Source organism: Solanum lycopersicum, chromosome 2, assembly GCF_036512215.1.
Source record: "Solanum lycopersicum chromosome 2, SLM_r2.1".
Classification (NCBI taxonomy): domain Eukaryota; kingdom Viridiplantae; phylum Streptophyta; class Magnoliopsida; order Solanales; family Solanaceae; genus Solanum; species Solanum lycopersicum.
In genome coordinates, this window is record NC_090801.1 from 47,660,836 (window position 1) to 47,686,861 (window position 26,026).

The following is a 26,026-nucleotide window of genomic DNA, read 5'->3' on the forward strand; positions in this document are numbered from 1 at the left end:
TTGAATAAGAAGAAAATTTTCCTTCTTCTATATATCTCTCTTGTCTTCTTCTCTTTATGATTATATTCTTATGAGCTTGATTTTATAACAATTAAAAAATTAATAATATTTTTTTGAAAAGCTAATTTTCCTCACTAGCTACATCAACTCCTTTCCCATCTTTCATTCTCATCCGTAAACCTTAGCCGCCCCCCAAATCCAAACCCTCCTCACACTCCCTTCCTTTTCCATCCGTCTTTAAGCACAAAATATACACCTGCTGTCATACCTATAGCTTGAAAATTGGGTGTTCTCGTTGAGCAAGTTTCTTAAAAAAATTCTCTTTTTGACCCATTGCTTATAAAGCTTTAAATGAATTTTGCTTTCCCAAAACAATTTGAGATTCAAGAATTCTTAGAAAATCGTTGTGAATTGATAAATCTCCAATGACCAAAACAGTTGCTTGGAGCAACCGTGGAGATTTGAGTAGTGACGATACCTCAAACAAAAAATTTCTTCTTTCTTATTTCGAATTTGTATGTTTGTTGTGGGATGTTTGAAGGATGAGTATTTTCTTCTTTCGAATTTGTATTTTAGCAGTAACAAATAAATCAACCCAAAAAAATCATTGCAAACAAAAAATTTCATCTTTCTTCTTTCCAATTTGTATGTTTGTGGTGATATGTTTGACGAATGAGTGAGATTACAAAAACAATTAATGGTGAAAAATATGTGCAGGACCTAATTCTTTCTCTGCAGAAAATGCGAGAAGAAGAAGGGATAATTTTTTGGTTTCCTATTTTTGAATTTTTTTCTGATTAAAATTGTCTTTTTAATGAAAAGCACTAATTTCACGCTCCTAACTCGTGTGTGGTCACATATTTTTTCAACTCAGCAATTATACTGTCACATAAGTTTGGTCAATGGTCAAAGGTGTTTAAAATGATGTGATTCATTGAGTGTAAGGGTTTACTTGACAAAGTCATAAATAGAAGGGTCCACTTTATAAATCGATACAAGTATAAGTATCTATCAGACTATTCTGTCCAAAATAAACAATGGATCAACTATTGAACTTGTCAATTTTATTATACTAATCTCTTGACACGTGCATTGCATGTTTATTCCATACTGATTTTGAAAATGTCCATTGCACGTTTGTCCCCTATTACTAAATAAAACTTTAGCCAATATAAAATCCTCACTTGTAAATTAAAAGTTAACTATTCATCTACATGTACATAATTTTTTCTGACTACATATGTCTCAAAAACTTGAATTTGTAAACAAAGGATTTTTTTTTTGACGACATATGTCTCAAATTCTTGAATTTGTAAATAAAGGATTCATTACTATTATTGGAAAGCTAGATTATCTAGCTACACAAGAAATAAAAAATTTAAGATTGTCAAGAAAAAAGTTAATAGAAAAAGGTAAAAATTTACGTCAACTTCTAATCTCATTGTATGTGTATAAATAAAAAAAGTGTATTTCATTTAAGAAAGCACACTATTTTTCTTTGATCTGGAGAGGAAAGCAGAGCATCCACTAATATCACCATTCAATCACTATATATTTTCTTGAAAAATTTCAATAGAAGTGAAGACAATGAACCAATTTCCATTTCCTTGCTCATGCTCTTTCGGAGTTTTATTCTTATAAATATTTTTCATCTACTCTACCCAAATTTTCATTATTAAGTTTATGTAATTACCATTAGTCGACTCTCCAAGCTAAAGCCATTGGATTGACAAAAGGAGGCAGCCTGCGTGAAGAAATAAATATCATAACCAAAATTTCCAACACATTATAAAACATGGAGGATTGGGAACGGTGACATCCATATGCAATAAGACATTGAGAAATCATTTCACCATTTTCTAGATCCAAGAATAGCAATACCGACTTGATGCCCCCTTAGTTTGGACAAAAATAATCTGAATAACAGGAAATCAAAAATAAAAAAGCAATAACAATTGATTTTGGTAAAGAAATCTTAATATGGATGTCCTCGAATATACTCTATGATGTATAGTTAATCCTTCACTACATACATCATAATGTTATCTCATATTATTCCTCTTGTCTTATATTTTTCTTGTCTTCATCTTTATATTGTTTTTTGTTCTAAAGTTTTACAACTTCTTATCAGCACGAATGTCAACCATTGCAAGATTGAAGCAAAGTAAAGAAAAGACAATAAAATAATTGTGCTTATTTTTCTCTCGGGAACAAAGTAAATTATTATGGAATCTATTTTATATTTTACTTGTGAACAAGGTAAATGATTAATATTATTGTTACTGTGCATTTTTTCACCTATGACTAAATATATTTTCATTTTTACGTGAAACTTATTTTATACTTTATTAATGATTCTGCTCACTATTTTGGTTATTACATAAATTTTTAATTTATTTTGTTTTTTTGTGTAAAATATTTTGGTTTCACATGAAAATTGAAAAAGGGATGGTGGTAGTGAGCAGTATTATTTTAGTATAATTAGAATTATTAACCCATCGATTTCAAATTGACATCAATTTTCACTGAGACATCTTAACTAAGTTTTGTTCATTTTATGCACCTCATGTCATATTGCATTCTGTCATTTTAGAATTTCTTCACCCACATCGTCGTCTCCACCCGTCTCCCACCCCACCCATAGTGTTTTTGAAAAAATTTCGTTGTCCTTCTTATTTGAAACAACATGAATCGTAGACCTTCTATTGCGATGAATTTATTTTTATGTGAAATCACTTCGTGTTGAAATTCATTTTATTTGTCTGTAGCATCATCAAAACTATTTCTCTATGAAAGGAGTTCAAATTTTAAGAGATGGTGGCTGAAAAATGATGAAGAAAATGAAAAAAAGTAAAAGAACAATGATTAAATGAGTCTTTCACGCGCTAGTATTGAGTGTATTAACTCAATATGCCTGTCAGTAAAAAGTGTCAAAATGACACAATAGGGCATGACATGAGGTGTCTAAAATGAACAAAGCTTAGTAAGTTGTCTAAGTGAAAATTGATGTCAACTTTAGGAGGCCAACGATGGATTATGCTTTATTATTTTAGTGTGCACATGATTCTTTGATTTATAATTGTAATTCACTACTTTAATAATTATGCACCAAACATTATATATTATAATGTTATATGTAACTCTCTGTTTTAACAAGTTTAAGATATTAGGACATACTTTGTTGAGAATATTTTTATTAATTTTTTGTTCTATATTTTATTATGCATGTTAATCACAAAGTGACAATTTTGTTCTATATTTATTTGTACATGTTAATCACAAAGTGACAATATTTTTTTAAAGGCTAAATGTGAATCCTATTATATTTGACATTTATGTCATTGATTGAGGGTAAAACGAAGGATTCAAGTCATATGGCACCAAGAGGGTAATCACGTGAGAGTCCTGATGCATCATGATATTAAAATGTTGGGTTGGGTCACAACAAATAATGAGTTAAAATGAACTTTTATAGGTAAGACGTTGGATTCAAGTACCAACATAATGTAATGATGATGTAATGATGACTGAGCAAATTGATGAGCTCTTGATGAAAGTCATGAAATCCACCCAATTGATTTGCTCCATTCTCTTATCTGAATGTGGTAGCAGTGCATAATGCGTCTGAAAAATGACTAGTGGTTGAATGTATGAATATGAGTGTGATAAAATGTTAATGGTCATCATTGTGGTAATTAAAAGGAATAATATTATGTGTTCTTAAGATTTTCGTTTAAATGTAAGGCGAAACGGTCTAACGGACCCTCGTACCTGTATGCGTTTGTATTATAGATCCTTCTACTTATTCCTTTATCAATTAAACCTTTGACTGAATCCAAATAAAAATTTTAAACCCCTCTTATCATGTGTGTAGTTCACTCTCTCTTATATTAATGTCATGTCAATTTCATATCACCTATATCAATGTCATGTCAATTCCATATTACCTATGTCAATGCCATGTCATTTTTTATTTTTATTTTTTCATCTCAAAATTCTTATGTTCAAATACTTTCATATAAAATGCAAGAAAGTATTTCTTTTTGGCACAATAATGATTATTTGCCTGTCCTCCGACTTTGTCAAACACAATCCCTTATGACATAAATTTCAAGTGGATTTCATAATTCATTCAATGAATTTCCTTCAAAGCTACAGGAAATATATAAAAGAAAGCCAGCAATGACGAATTAGCAAAATGATTATTGAAATATCGATAACTAGTACTTCTGTCTCTTGTCTCAAATAAACTTCATTAGTGAAAATTTATTCATCAACAGGCCGTTTTAACCCCATAATCCACCGTCCGTGCGCTGAGCAAAGCGCCTGCGATGACAAAGGTAACATAGACAGGGGTACGACGCATAACCAACCTGTAAAATCCTTCAAGAACACCACTACCACTTCTTCTAGCAGCTGATTCCATTTCTTGAGCTTAAAATCTCTTCTGGATTTTGCTTAGATCTGCTAATTTGGACACATTGTTTTTTAAGATGGTCTTTCAAATGGGAAGGTAATTGTTAAAGGTAATTATTATCCATCAAAGTGGTATGAGAAGTTATTGGACACATTGTTGTTATTGCAACCCAATTTGAAAATTTTTGTATATCCTCCATCAAAATAAAGGATTACAAAGTGGTAGTACAATTGGTACATTTGAACTCTTATAGTATTGTTGAGGTAAGTTACATAAATAACATGACATGAGTTTCTAATAAAAACTTATAGAGAATAGAAATAGTTATAGTCGATTTCTTGAAGAAAATGTGACTTGTGTTTGTATTGATAAGAATATGTTCGTGTATTATTGGTATGAATGTCACATTTTACCTCTAAAGGAGGTTTGAGAGATTGAAAGAAAATATTTTAACATAAATGGTCATTTTTGGTCATATACTTTGAGTACTACATAAATGTTATGGTATGTTTTATTATGAACTATTGAAGGATAAAAGAAAGAGATAATTTTTTCTATAAAGGTTGTGGACATGGTCAAAATAAACGTTGTTGTGTGGCAACACAAATTTGTCATTGTTTATATAGGAATAAGTCTTGCATGTAATAATTTTAACCATGACAATACTAATAAGTTTCTCCTTGAAGGAGATGGTCACCATAAAAATGGTGTTGTGAAATTTATGGTAGTACAAAAAATTAATTAAGAGTTCTGAAAGAGTTGATTTGTACTACCCGAAATGAAATTGGTCAAAACATTGGGATTGTAATAAGCCTCAAAGAAACTTTTTACGTTTCAGAAAATTGAAAATTATTATATTGAGACTGTAAATTATTGAAATATTAAATATCCTCACATTATTACGATCATAGAGGATTATGAATATTCGTAAAAGATTACCCGCATTTCTTTTGTTTATTGAATAAAAAATGAGCATGATGAAGAAATCACATGCAAAAGTAAACTAAAAGTTTACTAGAATAAATATCAGTTGACACAATTGATTGGCGGTTCTGGTTCAAAGTGTTGCAGAAGAAGTTGAGAAATCATAGCTATATGTTTGAAGAAATAAAAGTTTTTTCAATATTCTCTTTTATTTATTGTTCTCATAACAAAATGATAACCGTATCAATTAAGGTTGGGATTGTATCCCCTTAAATTATTTGGAACATATAGAAAGTGAATATGGGTTCGTTCACCTGTCATGTAGACCGTTCACTATTATGATTTAATAGATGAATCTATGGCCTGGTCATATGTGCATTTGTGTCAACTTACAAATTGGTTTTTGTAAGATTGTTTGCTCGAATTGTTAAATTAAGAGTATAGTTCCAAACTATAAATTTATGTTGATAATGTTGGTTGGTTTAACAGAAATTATATGCCTTCAATTATAGCTAGACAAATGATTATGAGAACAAATCTCTTAAATAAAATTTGGTATGAGATGAGTTTATTTAACATGTATATATCAAGCAAACAAGATTCTTCCATCACAATTGGTTCAGGGTCAGGAACCAAATAATTTTCATCTAAAAATTTGATGTGTGCACATATGATTTTACTACTCCACCACGCACAAAGACGGATCCCCAATGAGGTTGGAGGTGAATGTTTGATTTCCTAAAATTAGGAGGAGATATGTTTAGCAATTGAAATTATGTGTGGGGTGCATTATCTACATCCTATTTAAGAAAAATGTGAACTTAAAATTCAAGAGATAATTCATTTGCAAAATGTTGCAAATAATTTGCCAAATGTATTTGCTGACCCAATATTTTAATTAAGTTGTAAATGCTCCAATAAATAGTCCTTGAAGACAGAGTTTTGGTACACCAGAAGCGTGATAATTAGACCAATCAAATTCAAAAGTAAAATTACTTGAGGAAGGAGAGGAGAAAATTATCAAAATGGTCATGATAATGAGGTAAGTGATTTGAAAGAGCACTATGACATAAAACTTTATAAAACCTTGGCAAAGGTTCTCGGACATGAAAATGATGAAAAATAAAGAGATTTCGATGAGTTATGTCGTAGTGGAATCAAGTAAAATGATCGTCGATTGTATCTTTGATATGAAGTAGCACTCAATGTTAGTAACGGTTACGAGGATCTGAAATTTGAATATATCATATAATATGGACAGATAAATGATTTATCAAATAAAATGCACTATTCAAGTGTATTTTGTTTCACTTAGAAATGTGATATTTTACAACTTGTAGTTCAAAAATAGAAATATATGTAAGTGGGGTACAAATAAATCATTGTGCAAAAGTATAGCGATAATATATAAAGTATTGTTTGTGCTTTGGGGCATAAAGGATTTTCGCAGAAGTCTTGACATTAATAAGTGGAGATATGTTCTCCACTAATTGATACAACGAAACTTAGTTCAGTCTCGCAATATATGAAATACTTGAGTATGTATATAATGACTTATTATCATGTTTAACTAGACGATGAAGGTTATATAAAAATTCTTGAAGGATTTAAAAGGTCTTTAAAAAATTTCATGTAGATTGCTTAACACATAGAAACAATCTTTCAACCTCATGAAAATGATTAAAATTGTCATGTATTAGTGCAATTAGTGCACTTACATATTGTTAATTATGAAAATGTTAGAAGATTATTTAATATATATCTAAAGTTATTCGAGGGGATTGTCATATTATTATTCAAGTTATGCCAAGAAATTAAGAAAGCAATGATCACTCAACGCATAGAAGATGTGTGATTTTCTTTGAGAAGAAACGATGAGCAACGCATAAAACTGTGATCAATCTCAGAGTTAGAAATGATTTGATTATGTAAATGCAAAATATTAATTTATTCTACATAAAGCTTGATCACAAATGAGCTAGCACAACACTATGTTGGCATTCAAAGAATCAAACATTGGTAATCACTTTTTCAAATCATACGAAAATAATATTGATACTCCATCTATTTCAAAAAGAATGGTCTAGTTTGACTTGGAACGGGGTTTAAGAAAAGAAAGAAGACTTTTTAATCTTGTGGTTCAAAATTAAAGTTATGTCAAATATATCAAAATACCCTTTAATCTTGTGGCTTGAAATGTCACGTGGTAAGTTAAAGTTAAAGTGTTGCTAAAAAGGAAATGGATCATTCTTTTTGAAACAAACTAAAAAGGAAATATGGTCATTCTTTTTTAAACGGAGGGAGTATATAAAGTAAGTCGGTGGTGTGTATGATTAGAATTATGATCTATCATATTCAGAAAATATGTGATTTTCCTTTGGCAAAGAATATTCTAACCATCATATACATTAATAATATATAGTTCAATTGAAAGGAGGTTACAATCATGAGGTCGTACAAAACATATTTTACCAAAAGTATTTTTCACACATGATTTACAACAAAATGGTGACATAGATGTTCAAAAACTCATTCAAGTTATAATCTTGTAAACTTATTTACTAAGAATTGCAAACATCAATATTTGAGAAGTTGTGATATAAGATTGAAATGCATCGTCTATGATATATCAAGTAAAATTTTTATCAGGGGGAGAAAAATATGTGTTGTATTCTTTTTCTTAACCATGGTTTTATCTCAATTGGGTTTTCTAGATAAGATTTTTAATGAGGCAGCATTCAAAGCGTATTAAAAATATGTGTACTCTTTTTTCTTCACTAGGATTTTTTCCTATTAAGGCTTTAACGAGGATATTATCTATGGACATTTAGGGGGTGTTATAAAATAATATATTATGGATGTCCACTATATCAAGAAGTTACTCCATTACTTTCCTCCATTATAAAATAACCATAACTTCCATAACCACCCCATTACATTCATGTTTATGACTAACATTTTGTATGCCTCTATGTTGCAATATAATTAGAGACATAAGGGTTCATATTTTATACACTTTAAGATTTGGTGAACACTTGAAAGACAAAAAGTTATCTCGTTCCTCTTGTCTTGTACTTTTCTTGTTTTCATCCTTATATTGGTCTTTGTTCTTAAGTTTTACAACATTTAATAATTAATTAATTAATGTTTTCATTTTTTATTTAGTTGGAGGGTGAAATGGTAACTCAACTTTTGACTTAGATTCTTCACACTTGTAATAATACTAATTTCTGAACACGTGTATTCCATGCTTCGACACACATTTTTAATGTAATATAAGTAACAGTAATATTGATAAATAATAAGTTACACAAAATTCCATGTGAAACATACAAGCTCAGAGTAAGAAAAAACTTTATACTCATCAAAATAATATGTTTTCCAAAATTTTACAAAAATAGTATAAATGTATTTTATAGTAACATTTTAGGATATATTTTATTTTTTAAAAGTTGATGACGTTAGGTTGATATACGTTACTAATAGTATCATTCTACTCCTAAAACATTACTAGTAAAACATTACTTATAATGACTTATATCAACCTAGCGCTGTTAGTTTTATAAAAATGAAATATAGCCTAAAACGCTACTGTGAAATACATTTATACTAGTTTTGTAAAAAAATTAAAAAATGTATTATTTTGATAAATTATTTTATATAAGGGCAACTTTCACATATAGCAAATAAAAAAATCATATTTTTATGTTATAGCAAAGTTTGCATAATTGCGCTCCGTAGCAAACATAGAAACTGTATAATTCGCTATACATATACAGTTGAAGCAAATTGTATAAAACGAAGTGTATAAAACAAGAAAGAGAAAGACACTTGGGAGAGAACTGTATAAAAACGAAGTGTATAAAACGAATTGTATTATTATAAGTGTATAGAACGATTTTATACAATTTGAATTTGTATAAAATGAGAAAGAGAGAAAGACAAAAGAGACTTGACAAGGAATATACAATTGAATCGAATTGTATAAAACGAGAAAGAGAGAAATTAGATACAATTTGAAAATTGTATAAAACGAGAAAGAGAGAAAGGCAGATGAAACTGGACAAGAGAGTACTTTTATTGTATAATTACAAGTGTATAGGACAAAAATATATGTACTTGCATGTGTATATACAATTTTCTCACGCTTTTTACAAACAGAAACACAATTTATACATTTCGCTTCTGTTTGTATAAGTGAGAAAGGCGAGGGTGGCGAGCGAGATTTGGGAGAGTGGCGAGCGAGATGTGAAAGAGGAGAGAGAGGAGAAAAAAATATATGTATTTATACAATTTTCTCTGCTTATACAATTAGAAACAATTTTTATACACTTGTGTTTGTATAAAAAATGAGGAAACGAGCGAGAGAATGGAGGAGAGTGGCGAGCGAGATATTTGGGAGAGAGACGCCTGGCAATTTTTTGCAAACGTTTGCTACGGAGTACAATTAAATCAAACCCTAGCTACTCCATTTATTTTAGGTTATTAGTTTGCTATTATATACAATTTTCCCTTTATATAATGACATAATTTGATAAAAAAAAATCTATTCTTATTAAAATGATACAATTTAATATTTAAATAAAAGTAATTAAATGCTTTTATAACATTTTAATTTAAAGTAGGGATAAAATCGTAATTCAACTTTTAAATTTTTTGTCCCTCTTATAATAATAATAATAATAATATATATATATATATATATATATTATTATTATTATTATTATTATTATTATTATTGTTATTATTATTGTTATTCTTTGCTTCAATAATATTGATGAAGTAAAATATGCATGACCGAGGAATGAAAAATAAAATATATTTATGGTAAACAAGCTCATAATTTGGGTCGAGTCCAACTTATTACCTTCTACTACTTGGATTTAGAGTCCAACTTACCTCTTTCAATTTTTGTTGGAATTTTTACATTATAAAATTGTATAATCTTGGAGGAGTTCTCTCAATTTTGGAAGAGAACATGTTCCTTTTTAGCAGTGACAACATAAGATATAAAGGGGGTTGTGTAGATTTAGTAGAATGTAGATGGGGGTAATTAAATTTCAACCTGATATTATCTCCCTTATTTAGAAGAGGGAGCTGAAAGGACTAACACAGCTTTAAAAAGTTGTTTCCAAAGCTACTCAAATTGTACTTTAAATATATATTTAAATTGTACTTTAAATATGACTAACACAGCTTTAAGGACAAAAAATATTGCTTTAAAAAGCTGTTCCCAAAGCTACTCAAATTGTACTTTAAATATATAATATATATTTTATTTTATTTAACAGGGATAATTATGTAATTTTACCATTAAATTAGGAGATTTGTAGTTTGGCTGTACTTTTTACATCTGTACATTTATTGTCTATCTACTTTCCTTCTTTCCCTATTTACTTCTCCTCCACATTGGCTTCTACATTGATTTCTCCTCCACAATTCCTCTCCATTAATCTCCATTTTTCCTCAAATTTCGCTTCAATGTTGCTGTCTAGATAATACAAATTACAGGTTTTATCGCATAGTGGTCAGAAATTACAGAGAAGAAGAGCTGTAGAATACAACTGACGTAACAATCTTTTTGAGCTTAAATTTCATCAAATTATTGTTTTGTTCTTGCATGCAGCATCAGATTTGATTCTTGTAGCCATGAGACTATTTTGGTGTATTTTGTTTCTGCCCTTGAAATTTGAATACTTCAACAAATATTGGTGGGGCGACAAGTAGTTGTGTTTATATATTTAGGATTGAAGATTTGTTGTTTGAGATTTGAGAAAATCGCTTTGGCTTTCACTTCTTCAGCTGTAATTCATGGTTCTCTTTCTTCTTCATCTTCATATGAACAACAACAACCTAGAGGTTACCCATTACTCTTTTTCTCACCATTTTTTCAGTTTTTGTTTTTAATTCTGTAAATGTGCTAGAGATTTTTCTCATCCGGGTTTCATTTTTTTTCTTCTTTGGTTCTCAAATTTTTAATTTTTTCACTTGAAACTGTTAATATGATAAAGATCAGAGAATTTTAACATCTGGGTTTGCTATTTCTTTGTTTGAGTTCCTAAAGTTTCAATTTTTACACTTAAAAGTGTTAATGTGATGAATATCAGACAATTTTATACTCCCTCTTCTAAATAAGGGAGATATTGTGAATTCATAGAACATTTGTCAGTAGTTTTAATCCTTTCCCATGCATCCACATTGTTGTCACCGAAACTCCACCAACTACATCTTCCCTCTCCGTCGGTAACCATGCAAGCTATCCAATCTTCATCTCTCTGGCCATCTCCGGTCGACCCATTTCTCAAAACCATACCCCAATTCACCAATGTAAAGCCATTGATACCCAAAAGAACCCCTTTTATCTCAGCTTCATCCACTACAGTTTCAGCTCCAACAAGGGAAAAAGACCCTGAAAAGCGTGTTGTTATAACTGGGATGGGTCTTCTTTCTGTGTTTGGGAATGATGTTGATGCTTATTATGATAAGTTATTGGCTGGTGAAAGTGGGGTTACTCTAATTCATCGATTTTGTGATTGTACTGGCCATGTGTGTTTTCATTATATTATTTACTTGGTATGACATTGCTATTGACAAAATATATTTATGTGAACAATTTAAAAGTAGCAGTAACTTCATTTTAGAGTTTTTTTTATACATTAAAAATTGATTTATAGTTTCAGATTTTTTTGTATCAACAACCTCTATACATTTTGCACTGAACCCGAGGAGAGGATAAAGTAATGAAGTCGCACTATGTCTTAACAACAAAGCCTGACATACTGTTCAACCGTGAAGTTACTTCCATGATTCATCATCATCATTGCCAAATGACATTGAATGGGAAAATCTTTTTTATTGTCTTACTATTCCCTCGAATGATAGTTACATTTCATTTGAAATAACATTCGAAGCAAGATAAAAACAAAAGACCATATAGGATATTAAAAAGTATAATGTTCATTCCTTTTTGTACAACTAATTAATAGAGTAGTGTTCAACCCCTTTTTAGTATAATTTTTACTGCTTTTTGTACAATGCACATAGTGGTATTCACTCTCTCATTTCTAGAAGAGAGTAATGTATATTGTTATATGTCTTTATATGTTTTTGATGATTGTGTGACATTTACATCTGTTGAACTGTGACCATGAAGAAAAAGAAAGACTAATATAAGCAAACTTATTTAGTTGAAGAAATATTTTATCAGGTGATAGTATAGCAGTGAAGTAAGAAGTATTACTATGAAAGGGAATTTAATTAATAGTGACTCGACTGATCATTATACGAAACTGTTTTTGGGCTTACAACCCAAATGACGTGCTTCATAGCACGCAAGATAGAGTTGCTACATTCTTTATAATAACATAAATTGTAATTTTGAAACTTCACTGATATATTTTACACAAATTGATTATTGGTCAGAGGATTGTAGTTATGAGATAATGGTTTAAAATGACTACAGGGAAGCTTTTTAATGCTGGAGAAATTCTCAAGTTTTTTTGTTATGCTTTTTGGTGATAAAAAAAGTAAATCAGCCTATGCTTTCAACATATAGTGTAATCCCAATGATACTACTTTGTATTAAATTGCTCAGGTTGTAAGCTTGAATAGTAGCTAATGGTTTCTCTTTATCTTAACAGGCTATATATGTGTTTCTCTATAATTTTATCCTTCTTTTAGTAAGATTTGCTATAGCTCACTTGATATATACTTAAACACATAATAGTAACCAACAAACTCTTAACACTTATTGTGTGATATTTACTGATTGATGAAACCTCCTCATAAAAAAATTAATTTGTCTTCTGCGTTATTTCTGTTGGTGTGTTGATTATTGAAATGGTTGTGTTTTAGGTTTATATTACATGAGGTTAATCAAAGGAGTGGTGAGTCTTACGTATGTATGTATAGATTTGGCCTTATCATTTTTAGTTGCTTCGTTTATTTCTTTCGATTAAGTCATGCTTATAACAGCTAAGAAACGTTGACAATTGTGTTTCAAACAAAACCTATAATACATAGTATTACCATAGATGTCTGCAATATGAATTTAGGTCCAGCTAGAAAGAATGATCTATGTAAAAGGAATTATGAGGCTAGAAAAAAATAGAAGAGATTCTACTTATTAAGTTGCTTACAGTCTGTATGGATAGTATGACTTGAAAACTTTAGTCTTGGTATTGAATTTGGTAAGCTTTCTCTTCAGATCATTGGCTCTTTTCCTCCTCTATTTCGTTATTCGTAACAACAGATTTGCTAACCGTGGAAGCAAATTGTAGCGTGATGCAGTAAATTATCAACTCAACTAAGAGCTAACGGAAAGCCACTGGTATGGACAATAAGTAAGTAATTTTGTTCAGCTTTATAAACACTCTTCTACATGACAATTTCAATCCAATATACAGCTCACTTTCCAGTTTCAAAGTACATTTCTCTCGTGCGTTCTCCTGTATTTGCGCTTTGGTTTATCAGATTAAACTGAATAGGTTGTTGTTATTATAAAGAAAATTACATAAGAAATCCTTGCAGTTGGTTTGGGACATTCTTATACAATCTTAGACGTACATTTAATAAATGAGAGTATTAAAATAGAGGGGATTATAAAGATGCCTTATAATTTATTTTCAACTTTTAACACTTGCTGGATTCAAAAATGAGCAATATTTTATTACCAATGAATATCGTGTCTCCTTCATCTGCTCTATAGAACGTATAGAGGCAGTTTTAACATGCTAAGCTACGTCAAACTGTCCATAATATTTTGCTTGAATACCTTATTTCAAGAGATGTTGTTCTTTCACATTCTAATAATGTTTAATCCACTATTCGTTTGAGATGCTCGACATATACATACCACTAAATGAATTCCTGTTTTCACAAGTCTAGAGAAAAGAAAGTAAAAACCATTCACTAGGTGAAGTTTTTATTATTTGTTTTATTGTGCATATCTTTTCCCAAATCATCCACTTCTATGGTTTTGATGTACCTGGGAAGCACACAATCTTTCGAGTGTATGCAGATGAGTCAGCTACAGGGAGTTGTAGCATAAACTAATCTTCAGTTACTGATGGTTGTATGATTGTGTACATGCCTACTTGGGGTCCTTATAGTGTTAAACTGGTCAGAGGTGGAAATAGATCAATGGTTGTTTATCCCCCACACCTGCTTTAAATCATAGTAATCATCAATGTCATTGATAAATTGTAAAATTAATTTAACAAATCATGAACTACTTGAAACGGGAATAGAAGAAAATAGAGATAATGTGTCTGCCCTGTTGTTATCCCTGTCTTTGATGAGAATTATTGTTGCCTTTGATAAGGTTCACTACTATGGTTTGATACCTCATTTTGAGGTTGAATCATTATTGCGTTTTAATCTTTTTCTGCTCTATTTTTTTGATGTATTTTAAACCATGGGTTGCTGATTTTGTATTGTATTGCTGCTGAATTCTTACACTTTTGATCAAATTTCAGTCTACTATTGCTATGTGTCGAGCTAAATTTTGCTACACTTTTGGATATATTTGAGCCAATGGTTTGCCTATATATTTGGCTAAACTTTGCTGCACTTTTAAGTTAGCTAACTGCTACGCTTTTTTCAAAATATTGCTGCTACAAATCTTGCACTTTGGACAGAAGTTGAGGCCTAAGGATTGCTGCATTTTTGCTAAACTATTGCTGCATTTTTTAGCTGATTGGGTTTCATTATTGCTCTGCTTTTTATGTTGCTATTATCGCGTTGGTTGCTAGAGATGCACTGCATGCATTCCTACGTTATTTCTACAATGAAAAAATTGAATACTATATGCATGGTACTCAAAGGACCCATAAGAATGTATCAACAGACCATCTGAAGAAGATAAATTGCACCATATATAAGACAGTTAATGGCTATCATGCATATCGAAATCCAAAATAGCTTGAATAATCAACATCTAAATCGGCTCTATCCTGATATTTTATATAAAATATGAACGTTTATTAACAACAATATTTTTATTTTTACTAGGAATAAAATTGTGTACTACATATTACACTGTTTAAATTTGATTTATGAAATTACATTGGATATATTGTTATTGTTCAAATTTAATTTATGAAATTATATTGAATATGTTATTATTGTCTTTGATAGGACTCTTGTCTAACATCATTAGAATCATCTTTTCATGAGAAAGACTGACAAAACTGTCCTTAACTCTCTTTTCTTCACCAAATTTCATAAATATAAAGTTGCAATTATTACATGGTTATAGATGAACTATATTATTTAAGCACTCATGAAAAGGGAAATTATGGATGTTTCATTTTCTTCTATCAGTTTCAAGAGTTTACTGTAGTGGGGGTCATGTAATAATGAAGAATATGCAGAAAAGATTAAAAAAAAGAGTCAAATAAAATTTTTATGAGCTTTCAGTTTCTAAATTTCGGCATGTTTTCTGAAGTACACCCAGACAAGCAGTTAGAAGTATATGCATTTTGATTATTTTTGTTTTTAAATATGAATTTGGTTAGCATTTAAAAAGTGTAAGAAGGCTTCTTTTGTCCACTTTTACAAAAAAAAAAACTAACTTTTTTTCCTCTCAATTGCTGGACCACTTCTAGTTGTAACAAATCATGAACTAATTGAAACAGGAATGGAAGAAAATAGAGATAATGTGTCTGCCCAAGAAAGAACTTCTGAGAGAAATTTGCGTCGTCGTACCAGATATGCACAGATGTCACCATAGAGAAAGCAATTATTTTTATCCGAGCTAAGAGAAAAAAGGGCTGAGTCAAAAAGACAAAAACACCTTCATCAATCAAATACTACTGCCGCTCTTACAATCAGTTGTTCTTCATTATCGCCTCAGGAAGGTTAGCTGAGCATATTCTTATCTTCCTTCTATCTTCTCAATATCTACAACTATAGTTAGACTCTACTACTCCTACTATAGCTATTTTCCTTATTTTGTAGTTGAAACTTCTGAAGCCACAAACCTACCAGTTACTTTAACTACAGGACATCATCAATCAAATAGTACTGGCGCCCTTACAATCAACACTTCTTCGTTATCTCCTCAACAAGGTTAGCTAACCATATTTTAGGTAAATCTGTTGTAAAAAAACAGCAAAATTCTGTTAGTAGTTTTCACGTATAGGATCAAACATAATGGACGCGTAGTGCACTTACGAGAAATAATAGCTGAAATTTAATTTATGAAATTATATTGAATATGTTATTATTGTCTTTGATAGGACTCCTGTCTAACATCATTAGAATCATCTTCTCAAGAGAAAGACTGACAAAACTGTCCTTAACTCTCTTTTCTTCACCATATTTCATAAATACAAAGTTGCAATTATTACATGGTTATAGATGAACTATATTATTTGAGCACTCATCAAAAGGGAAATTATGGATGTTTCATTGTCTTCTATCATTTTCAAGTGTTTACTGTAGTGGGGTCATGTAATAATGAAGAATATGTAGAAAAGATTAAAAAAAAGAGTCAAATAAAATTTTTATGAGCTTTCAGTTTCTAAATTTCGGCATGTTTTCTGAAGTACACCCAGACAAGCAGTTAGAAGTATATGCATTTTGATTATTTTTGTTTTTAAATATGAATTTGGTTAGCATTTAAAAAGTGTAAGAAGGCTTCTTTTGTCCACTTTTACAAAAAAAAAATCTTAACTTTTTTTTTCCTCTCAATTGCTGGACCACTTCTTGTTGTAACAAATCATGAACTAATTGAAATAGGAATGGAAGAAAATAGAGATAATGTGTCTTCCCAAGAAAGAACTTCTGAGAGAAATTTGCGTCGTCGTACCAGATATGCACAGATGTCACCATAGAGAAAGCAATTATTTTTCTCCGAGCTGAGAGAAAAAAGGGTTGAGTCAAAAAGACAAAAACACATTCATCAATCAAATACTACTGCCGCTCTTACAATCAGTAGTTCTTCATTATTGCCTCAGGAAGGTTAGCTGAGCATATTCTTATCCTCCTTCTATCTTCTTAATATCTACAACTATAGTTAGATGCTACTACTCTTACTATAGCTATTTTCCTTATTTTGTAGTTGAAGCTTCTGAAGCCACAAACCTACCAGTTACTTTAACTACAGGACATCATCAATCAAATAGTACTGGCGCCCTTACAATAAACACTTCTTCGTTATCTCCTCAACAAGGTTAGCTAACCATATTTTAGGTAAATATGTTGTAAAAAAACAGCAAAATTCTGTTAGTAGTTTTCACGTATAGTATCAAACATAATGGACGCGTAGTGCACTTACGAGAAATAATAGCTGAAATTTTCCTATTGGGTTGGGGGTTATCGAATCTTCACAGTTCACATGAGTTGCTTCTCCTTTGCCTTTTTTTGGTTTGATCTGCTAAGAGTTTGGTTTCCATATTGTGCTTTGTTCTATTTTTTATATGATTATATATGAGTTATTTCTGTATATTGCTGCTAATAGAATGGTTTGTCAATTACAAATGAACACTTCTGAGCCGTAGGATGCCCAACATTTTATTTGTGGGAAAAATATCATATCGTTATAACAACATTTGCTTAGAAATAGGTATAAAAAAATTGTTCAGTTCATTACATGTCAAGTATTTATTCCGGAAGTCATTAAATGTTGTGTTATTCTTCTAAGACATAATATGCTCTTTTACAAAGCTTTGATAATTCTATAGTCATATAAATGATTTTATGTTGCTGCCAGAGACATTTTGTTCTTACCACAGTAGTTGTAAAAATGTTGCTGCCTGTTTAGATTTTGCAAAATCAAAACGAATTACCTCTGGTCACAAGCTAATTCTAACAAAAAAAGGACAACTTGTGAAGTGATTATGAGTCGTTGGGATGAATCATTAGCTGCAACTCTATGTTCTCCTCTAATATAATCAATATTTCCTTAAAATATACCATATAAAATATACATGTAGAGGACACTTCATGTTGTATGCACCAAGATTCAACTATGGAGACAAGCAATCATTTATTTGTTGAATGTGAATATGCTACAAAAGTAAGAGATACAATAAATCAATGGATAAAAGTCAGTCTACCTACAAGAGGTTTGAAGGAAACAGTAGAAATAATCAAGATAAAACATTGGAAGAGTTTGAAGAAGCAAGTGATAGCAGCTATGTGGGGAGGAAAGCAAGAAATTGGAAACACTTCAAAGGAGTACATATGCAATATACAGAGATAGTGAACACAATTAATAGAGAAATGGGTGAAACAATATTAATGTTCAATAATACAAAAAATCCAAGTAGATGTAGTCGTTTTTTGGCAAAATTGTGTAATTACATGTCTTTACTTTTCCTCAATATGTTGAGGTTTGGATGATTATAAGTATCTTTTATGGTTTTTATGTTAATAATATTCACATTGGTTGCCAAAATACTTGAAGTTTTCTTTCAACCATCACATCAAATCGTCTTGGTCCCCATTTTGTAGTTCCAGCTTTGAAATGTGTCTTCTGAATATCTATAGATATAGTTTCACCCTTCATCCCACCTACTCTTACTAGAGCTTTTACCCTCATTTTGTAGTTGAAGCTTTCGAAGTTACAAACCTACCAGTTAATTTAACTACAGGAGAACATCAATTAAATAGTACTGGCTCCCTTACAATCAGCATTTCTTTGTGATTTCCTCAACAAGGTTAGCTAACCATAATGTTACCTTCCTCTCCTTCAATCTGTCTTCTCAATATCTACAACTATAGTTAGCTGCTTCAGCTCAACTACTCTTACTAAAGTTATTTTCCTCATTTTGTAGTTGAAGCTTCTGAAGCTATAATCCTACCAGTTACTTCAACTAGAGGAGAAAGTATAGTTAATTGCTTATCTACCTTTGAAGTAGGTTAGTTCAGAAATATTACTTCAACTATTTTCACTATATTGATTTTTAATAATTCGCTAACTGTGTCTAAATATTTTTATTCCTGATACTAGGATCAACGTCGGGTGCATCTTATGCTGCAAGCAGATCAAGTTCAAGACGTACTTCAAATAGAGGTATGTTTCTCTCTACCATAGTAAAAAAAAAACTCTGTATGCCTTTACCATAGTAAAAAAAAATGTATGCCTTTATGTAACAAATAATTGCTTTTTACCATGCACAGGTAGAAATAAGTTAGAAGTAAATCTACAAAATGATAATTTATTGCTAAAAGATTACTTACTTTTAAAGAAAATTCCAAATTGCAAATTTTGTGCAGCAAAAAGATTTCAATATGAATCACCAGGTTTTTGTTGTAATAATGGATCAATTAGGCTAACTTCTCATAACATGCCTATTGAGTTGCGAAATTTATTATTACGTGACTCCAAAGAATCCCAACATTTTCGAACTTACAGTAGAGCCTACAATAATATGTTTGCATTCACTTCACTTGGAGTACATTATGATAGAGAATTAGCAAGGAGAAATCGTGGCATCTATACATTTAAAGTCCAAGGACAAATGTATCACTTCATTGATGATTTGATACCCTCAGGAGGAAAAGGAAAAAATTTACAGTTATATTTCTATGATAATGAAAATGAGCTAACAAACCGAATGACATTATCAGATAATCTTAATGAGATAATTGTTACAAAGCTCATAGATATACTAAAAGTTAATCCTTATTCTACTTTTTTAAGATCGCTAACAGCTCTTCCAAATTTATCTGAATTTTATATTGCTCTAAACTCAAGTTCCAATTTAGACCAAAGAACACATAACTTACCAACTGCATCCGAAGTTGGGGCAATTTGGATTGAAGATCAAATAAATGATAAAATTTCCACACCTCATATTAGAATTTACACTCATAGTAACAGAAGTCAATTGGTAAATTACTATTATGGATGTTATGATCCATTGCAATATCCACTGTTGTTTTCTTATGGTCAAAATGGCTGGCATTGTGGTATTAAAAAAATAAAGAAATACAATTATTCCAACAGACAAATTTCCTGTGAATATGAGCAGCTACCAAGTATAATGAACATCACTTCTATTGATGGAGTCCTTGACATGGAATCTAAAGTTTTATCAAAAGGATTGAGAAAAAGAGAAACTGTTTCCTGTCGTGAATATTATTGTTATAAAATTCAAATAAGAGATGAAGAACCAAATGAAACTTTACATTCTGGAAGGGTATTTCAACAATACATAGTTGACCAATATATAAAACTAGAGACACAAAGATTAGATTTTATCTTATTTAATCAAGATCTATTTAGAGTTGAAGCCTTCCAAGGAATCATTGATTTATAAAGGCAAGGAGAAAGAGATGCTTCCAATATTGGGAGACAAAAATTTCTTCCTGGTAGTTTCATTGGAGGTCCAAGAGATATGCGTCGAAGATATATGGATACCATTGCTTTGGTACAACATTTTGGAAAACCCGACATATTTTTAACGATGACTTGCAATCCTTCTTGGCCTGAAATACAAGAACATTTACAACCAATGGAAGAAGTTCAAAATAGACCTGATTTAGTTAGTAGAGTATTCAGAGCAAAAGTAGAAGAAATTAAAACTGATATTCAAAAAAGAAACATATTTGGAAAGGTTGCAGCTATTATGTATACAGTTGAGTTTCATAAAAGGGGTCTTCCCCATGCCCATTTTCTCATTATTCTTATGGATGGATATAAATTGTTAACACCAGAAGCATATGATAAAATTGTATGTGCTGAACTACCTGATCCCCATATTGATCATGATCTATACAAACTTGTGACCAAACACAAGATTCATGGTCCCTGTGGATATTTAAATCCTTCAAATTCATGCATGCAAAAACAAGGAAAATGTAAATTCAAATATCCAAAAGAACTTACTGAACAAACAACCAAAGGAAAGAATTCATATCCCCTTTACAAAAGACCAAAAATGATCACACCAATCAAAGTTAAAGGACACAACATTGATAATTCTTGGATTGTTCCGTACAATCCGTATTTACTGAAGAAATTTGGTTGTCATATGAATGTTGAAATATGTTCCGACATTAAGGCTGTCAAATACATTTACAAATATATTTGCAAAGGACATGATAAAATTGCATTTTCTGTAAATAATAATGATACTAACATAGAAATAGATGAAATCAAAGAATACCAATCTGCTAGATGGGTTTCTCCATCGGAGGCTGCATGGCGTCTGCTTGCTTTTGCGATAAGTGAAATGACTCCAAGTGTTTGCCAGTTGCAATTTCATCTTGATGGACAACAATTTGTTTCTTTCAAAAATAACCAAACTGTGGATCAAATAATAAACAATCCAATGATTAAAAAACGATGTTAACATAATTCTTTCTTATGAACAAAATCAATAACGATGCTATAAATCTGAATTTACTGTATAAAGAGTTTCCCCAACACTTTGTATGGTCATCATCATACAAAATGTGGTCGCGTCGAAAACAACGACTTACTATCGGGCGTATTGTCACATGTCATCCAACCGAAGGAGAAAGATATTATCTTAGGTTGCTTCTAATGAATGTAAGAGAACCAACATCATACGAAGATCTTCGTACAATGAATGAAAGATGCTACACTACATTTAGGGAAGCTGCAGAAAAAAAGAGGCTTACTACGTTCTGATAACAACTTAATTGATTGTATGTCTGAAGCAGTCAACTATCAAATGCCTTATAGTTTAAGAAGACTATTTGCAACATTATTAGTTTATTGTAATCCTGGTAACCCAATATATCTTTGGAAAAAATACGAAGACTCTATGTCAGAGGATTTTAAAACAATTCCAAATGTTACAAAAAATGATATTCAACTCTTAGTTTTAAATCATATCAATGAAGTTCTACTTTCAATGGGACATGACATAAATGAATTCAAAGATATATTTGGAAATGTTAGCTCTTCTAGAACAACTAATGAGGCAAAAGAAATTTATTTTGAAAGAAATATAATAGTGTCTGAAGAAGATATACTTCTACAAAGCAAATTAAATATTGAACAAAAAAGAACATATAACATAATTCTTGAAAGAGTATATTCTAATAAATCAGGAGCTTTTTTCATTGATGGTCCTGGGGGAACTGTAAAAACATTTTTATATCGAGCTTTGTTGGCTGCTGTAAGAACAAAAGGATTCATAGCTTTGGCAACTGCACGTTTCAAAATTCCTGTTGACATTGATGACAGTTTCACTTGCAATATTAGTAAACAAAGTTTGTTAGCGATTCTAATTCGAGATTCAGAACTAATTGTTTGGGATGAAGTCTCAATGGCGAAAAAAAACATGATTGAAGCTCTTGATACACTTCTAAAAGATCTTATGAATACAAAAGCACTGTTTCGTGGAAAAGTAGTAGTTTTGGGGGGAGACTTTAGACAAACACTTCCTGTTGTTCGTAGTGGAAAAAAAGAGGACTTTATAAATCAAAGTTTATTATACTCCCGTATTGGGAATCATCTTGAAAAATTGTGCTTATCTGAAAACATGCGTGCGAAAAAAGATCCAGCATTTTGTGCATATTTAATGAGAATTGGAAATGGACAAGAAAAAACTAACAATTGCAACAAAATTGAAATTCCCAATAATTTTATCGTTCCCTTTACAGATGAAATAGAATCTTTAAATATTTTATTTAATGTTACTTATCCTAATTTACGTACATTCTATTGTAATCCATCTTTTATGACTCGCCGTATTATTTTGACAACAAAAAATGATTTTGTTGATGAAATAAATGATATGCTTATACATCGATTTCCCGATGATGCTACAGTATATACGGCTATTGACGAAACTATAGAACCAAATGATCAATGCCAATTTGAAGATTTTTTGCATACCTTACATCCTGCTAACTTACCACCTTAGAGATTAACTTTGAAAAAAAATTGTCCTGTTATATTATTAAGAAATTTAAATCCTACTGAAGGTTTATGCAATGGTACACGATTGATATGTCATGATTTTAAGTCAAATGTTATTAGTGCTACTATTTGCAGTGGTGATTTTAAAGATAAACATGTCTTTATTCCAAAGATACCATTATTAGCATCACAAGATGAGAAACTTCCAGTTCCCTTCAAAAGAATACAATTTCCTATAAGATTATGTTTTGCTATGACTATAAACAAAGCTCAAGGTTAAACATTAGATTTTGTTGGAATATATTTGCGTGAACCAGTTTTTTCACATGACAACTTTATGTGTCTTTATCTCGAGCAAAATGTTCAGACAATGTAAAAATATTAATACATCCACCAACTGCACAGGACACGGATGGTCATTCTACATATAATGTAGTTTATGATGAAATCATTCGAAAAGCATTGTCATGATACTTTTAAAAGTAATAAGTGTAACAAGTAAGCATCCTTATGCTAGATGTTGTGAAATTTTGGATTCTTTTATTTCAATTGTTTTTAAAGATAACTAGAAGTTACATTGCAATCATATCACTTCAACATTTGAAGTTTTAAATTTCATCTTTCAATTCAAATTGTTCCTGTCCAATTACTCAAATTTGAAATTGTTGATTTTCACTAACCTAAATGCTAACATTGCAGCAACAACTTTCCCTATAAGGGTAACTATTTTTATAGTTCTAGCTGAAGGAAATGACAGAGAAGAACTACCTCTTAATGATTCAAATTTTCTTATTTCAGATTATACAAGTGGAAATAAGTGATGATGAGGTAATCAAAATTTCCAGTCATTACGTTAAACCAACTAATGCTCTTAACTTTTTTCATTGTTCAGTGAATTTTCTTGCTTATCTTCTCTGTTTGTTTGTTATTTAACTTCTCGCACCTCATTTTGATGTTGAATATCTATTGTATTTTAGCCTTTCGCTGATTCTTTTTTTGTGTTGTATTTTGACCCGCGGTTTGTTCTGTTTTTTTCACCAGATTTCAGTCAATGGTGTCTATATGTTTCTTCTTCAGTGTTCCAACATTTAACATATATGTTTTGCAGAGTTTATTTGGGCTTTTGTTCTTCGCTCTTTTGGATTATTTTTATTTAATGATGTTGTTAGTGTACTACATAAACTTGAAAAATCTGTGTTGTCAGCTTTTCCTTCTTCTCTTGCTTCTGCTATGATTTTTCCTCATTTTAGTATATGTTTGATGCTATTTTTAAAAAAATTTCAAGTGTTTTAACATCTTTTTATGACGCTCAGAAAGGCAAAAGAAGTATTATACGTTATTTCTTCACTTTTGTGTAGGTCGCTGGATCTATTTTCTTACCAATTTGCGGATTAAATTTTATAGTTTACACTTTAGGTTTACGTTTTACTTCAACATACCCCTCATTTTATCTTACATTTTTAGGCTTATGATTTTCATAGTTGATTCCTTTATATAACTTATAACTAAGATTTAAAACTGTTTAAGTGAAATATTTCTGCAGCCAGTTCATTTGACGTTTTCCATAAGATGATTCAAAATTGGATAAAGCTTAAGTTTGATTAGGATTACAATTATTTATTTACAATGAAAATAAGTTGGTGAATGATTTTTTTTACAAAAATTCATTCCTAATTATCATGACATTCTATAGTATAATGCGAAATTATGTACCTTACTATTGTTATTTCCTGCATTGCATCACTCTGTTATATTTTCCATCTTGGTGAAGTATTAGATTGGGTATAATACTACATTAGTACTTAATTATATAGTATATTCGTCGTCTTTTATCATGACATGTTAAGTGCGCTAATATTGAACCTCTCTACCTTGCAGTTAAAATCTGTCATTAGGATTTTTTCCCCGTTTTCCATTTGTAACACTTTCCATGAAGTTACATGATTCAATAACAACTAACTTAGGTACACATTTCAAAAATCTCATTCTTCATATTTAAAGACTGTTTTTTCGTTATTGCCTCTCTATTTCTTAAAACTTAAAAGGAAGATGCCATATAAATGTATGATTGTGAATTCCTGATTCAAGGTCTCTTTTCTTCAACGGCTTAAAAGAATGTTAATGCTTCATTTCAAATGTTACATTCAATGATGAAGAAATGTTGATTTGTTTTTCTTATTCTTTACTCTCTTTTACATTGAGATTTTTCACCTTCTATGTCTTCTTGCTGCACAGTTACCCTAGTGAATTCCACGCCTGAAGCATTAGATGCACTGAACACTTATGGATGATATATAGGTATCGTACTTGCTGAAGCCTCCCTTCTTATTTTCAATGATTTTTAGTTTCACCAAGCTGGACATCAATTTAAAACAGAATGTTTAGTGAGCTCTTTTCCATTTTATTTTTCTAATTGAAGTAGTAGAAATCACGTACAAGACATCCTTTATTGCGTAATGTATGTTTTCTTTTCCTCTCTGATTCTGTTGTGGATGTGAAAATCATCATTGGTTGTCTATAGTCTTAGAATTTCATGTATTTGATAATTTTGGGAAGGTATCGATTGTACTCGATGTCAAAAAAAATACACTTGTTCTGAGGATCAAAAGAGAGACAAATCACGATAAAATGATGGATAAATTAGAATCTAAGATGGCTACTCTGATTTTCCATTTTGAGAAGAAGAAATCTGAATCCTTTTGTGAATCAAGTATCAACTCATGATTTATCTACTTTTATGTTTTGGAAAGTTACAGGAATTATATGTTAGAGGGGAGACCATTCAGCATTGTTCAGTTTCCTTTGTGTTGCTTCTGTAATTTCTTTATTTTCTTTTCCTT

General features: G+C 30.6%; 3 protein-coding genes across 12 annotated transcripts in view; all 3 read left to right on the forward strand.

Moving 5' to 3' along the window:
• The first annotated feature begins 10,723 nt into the window (after positions 1 to 10,723).
• Positions 10,724 to 26,026, forward strand: part of LOC104645578 (replication protein A 70 kDa DNA-binding subunit B-like) — a 32,802-nt gene continuing 17,499 nt past the window's right edge. For 4 of the 10 annotated variants that reach the window (XM_069293327.1, XM_069293329.1, XM_069293330.1 and 1 more), the window contains exons 1-11: positions 10,725 to 13,683; positions 15,979 to 16,200; positions 16,301 to 16,411; positions 17,084 to 17,305; positions 17,406 to 17,516; positions 18,895 to 19,005; positions 19,123 to 19,206; positions 19,299 to 19,361; positions 23,886 to 24,014; positions 25,065 to 25,150; positions 25,422 to 25,484. The gene's annotated coding sequence lies outside the window, so the exon portion shown is untranslated. Of the gene's footprint in view, positions 13,684 to 15,978; positions 16,201 to 16,300; positions 16,412 to 17,083; positions 17,306 to 17,385; positions 17,517 to 18,894; positions 19,006 to 19,122; positions 19,207 to 19,298; positions 19,362 to 23,885; positions 24,015 to 25,064; positions 25,151 to 25,421; positions 25,485 to 26,026 lie in introns of all 10 variants that reach the window. The other 6 variants (XM_069293336.1, XM_069293332.1, XM_069293328.1 and 3 more) reach the window with 6 other exon arrangements.
• On the forward strand, positions 20,758 to 21,645 carry LOC138342108 (uncharacterized). The gene has a single exon (XM_069294295.1). It carries the CDS (start codon positions 20,758 to 20,760, stop codon positions 21,643 to 21,645), a length of 888 nt encoding a protein of 295 aa, XP_069150396.1.
• On the forward strand, positions 22,174 to 23,190 carry LOC138342109 (uncharacterized). The gene has a single exon (XM_069294296.1). It carries the CDS (start codon positions 22,174 to 22,176, stop codon positions 23,188 to 23,190), a length of 1,017 nt encoding a protein of 338 aa, XP_069150397.1.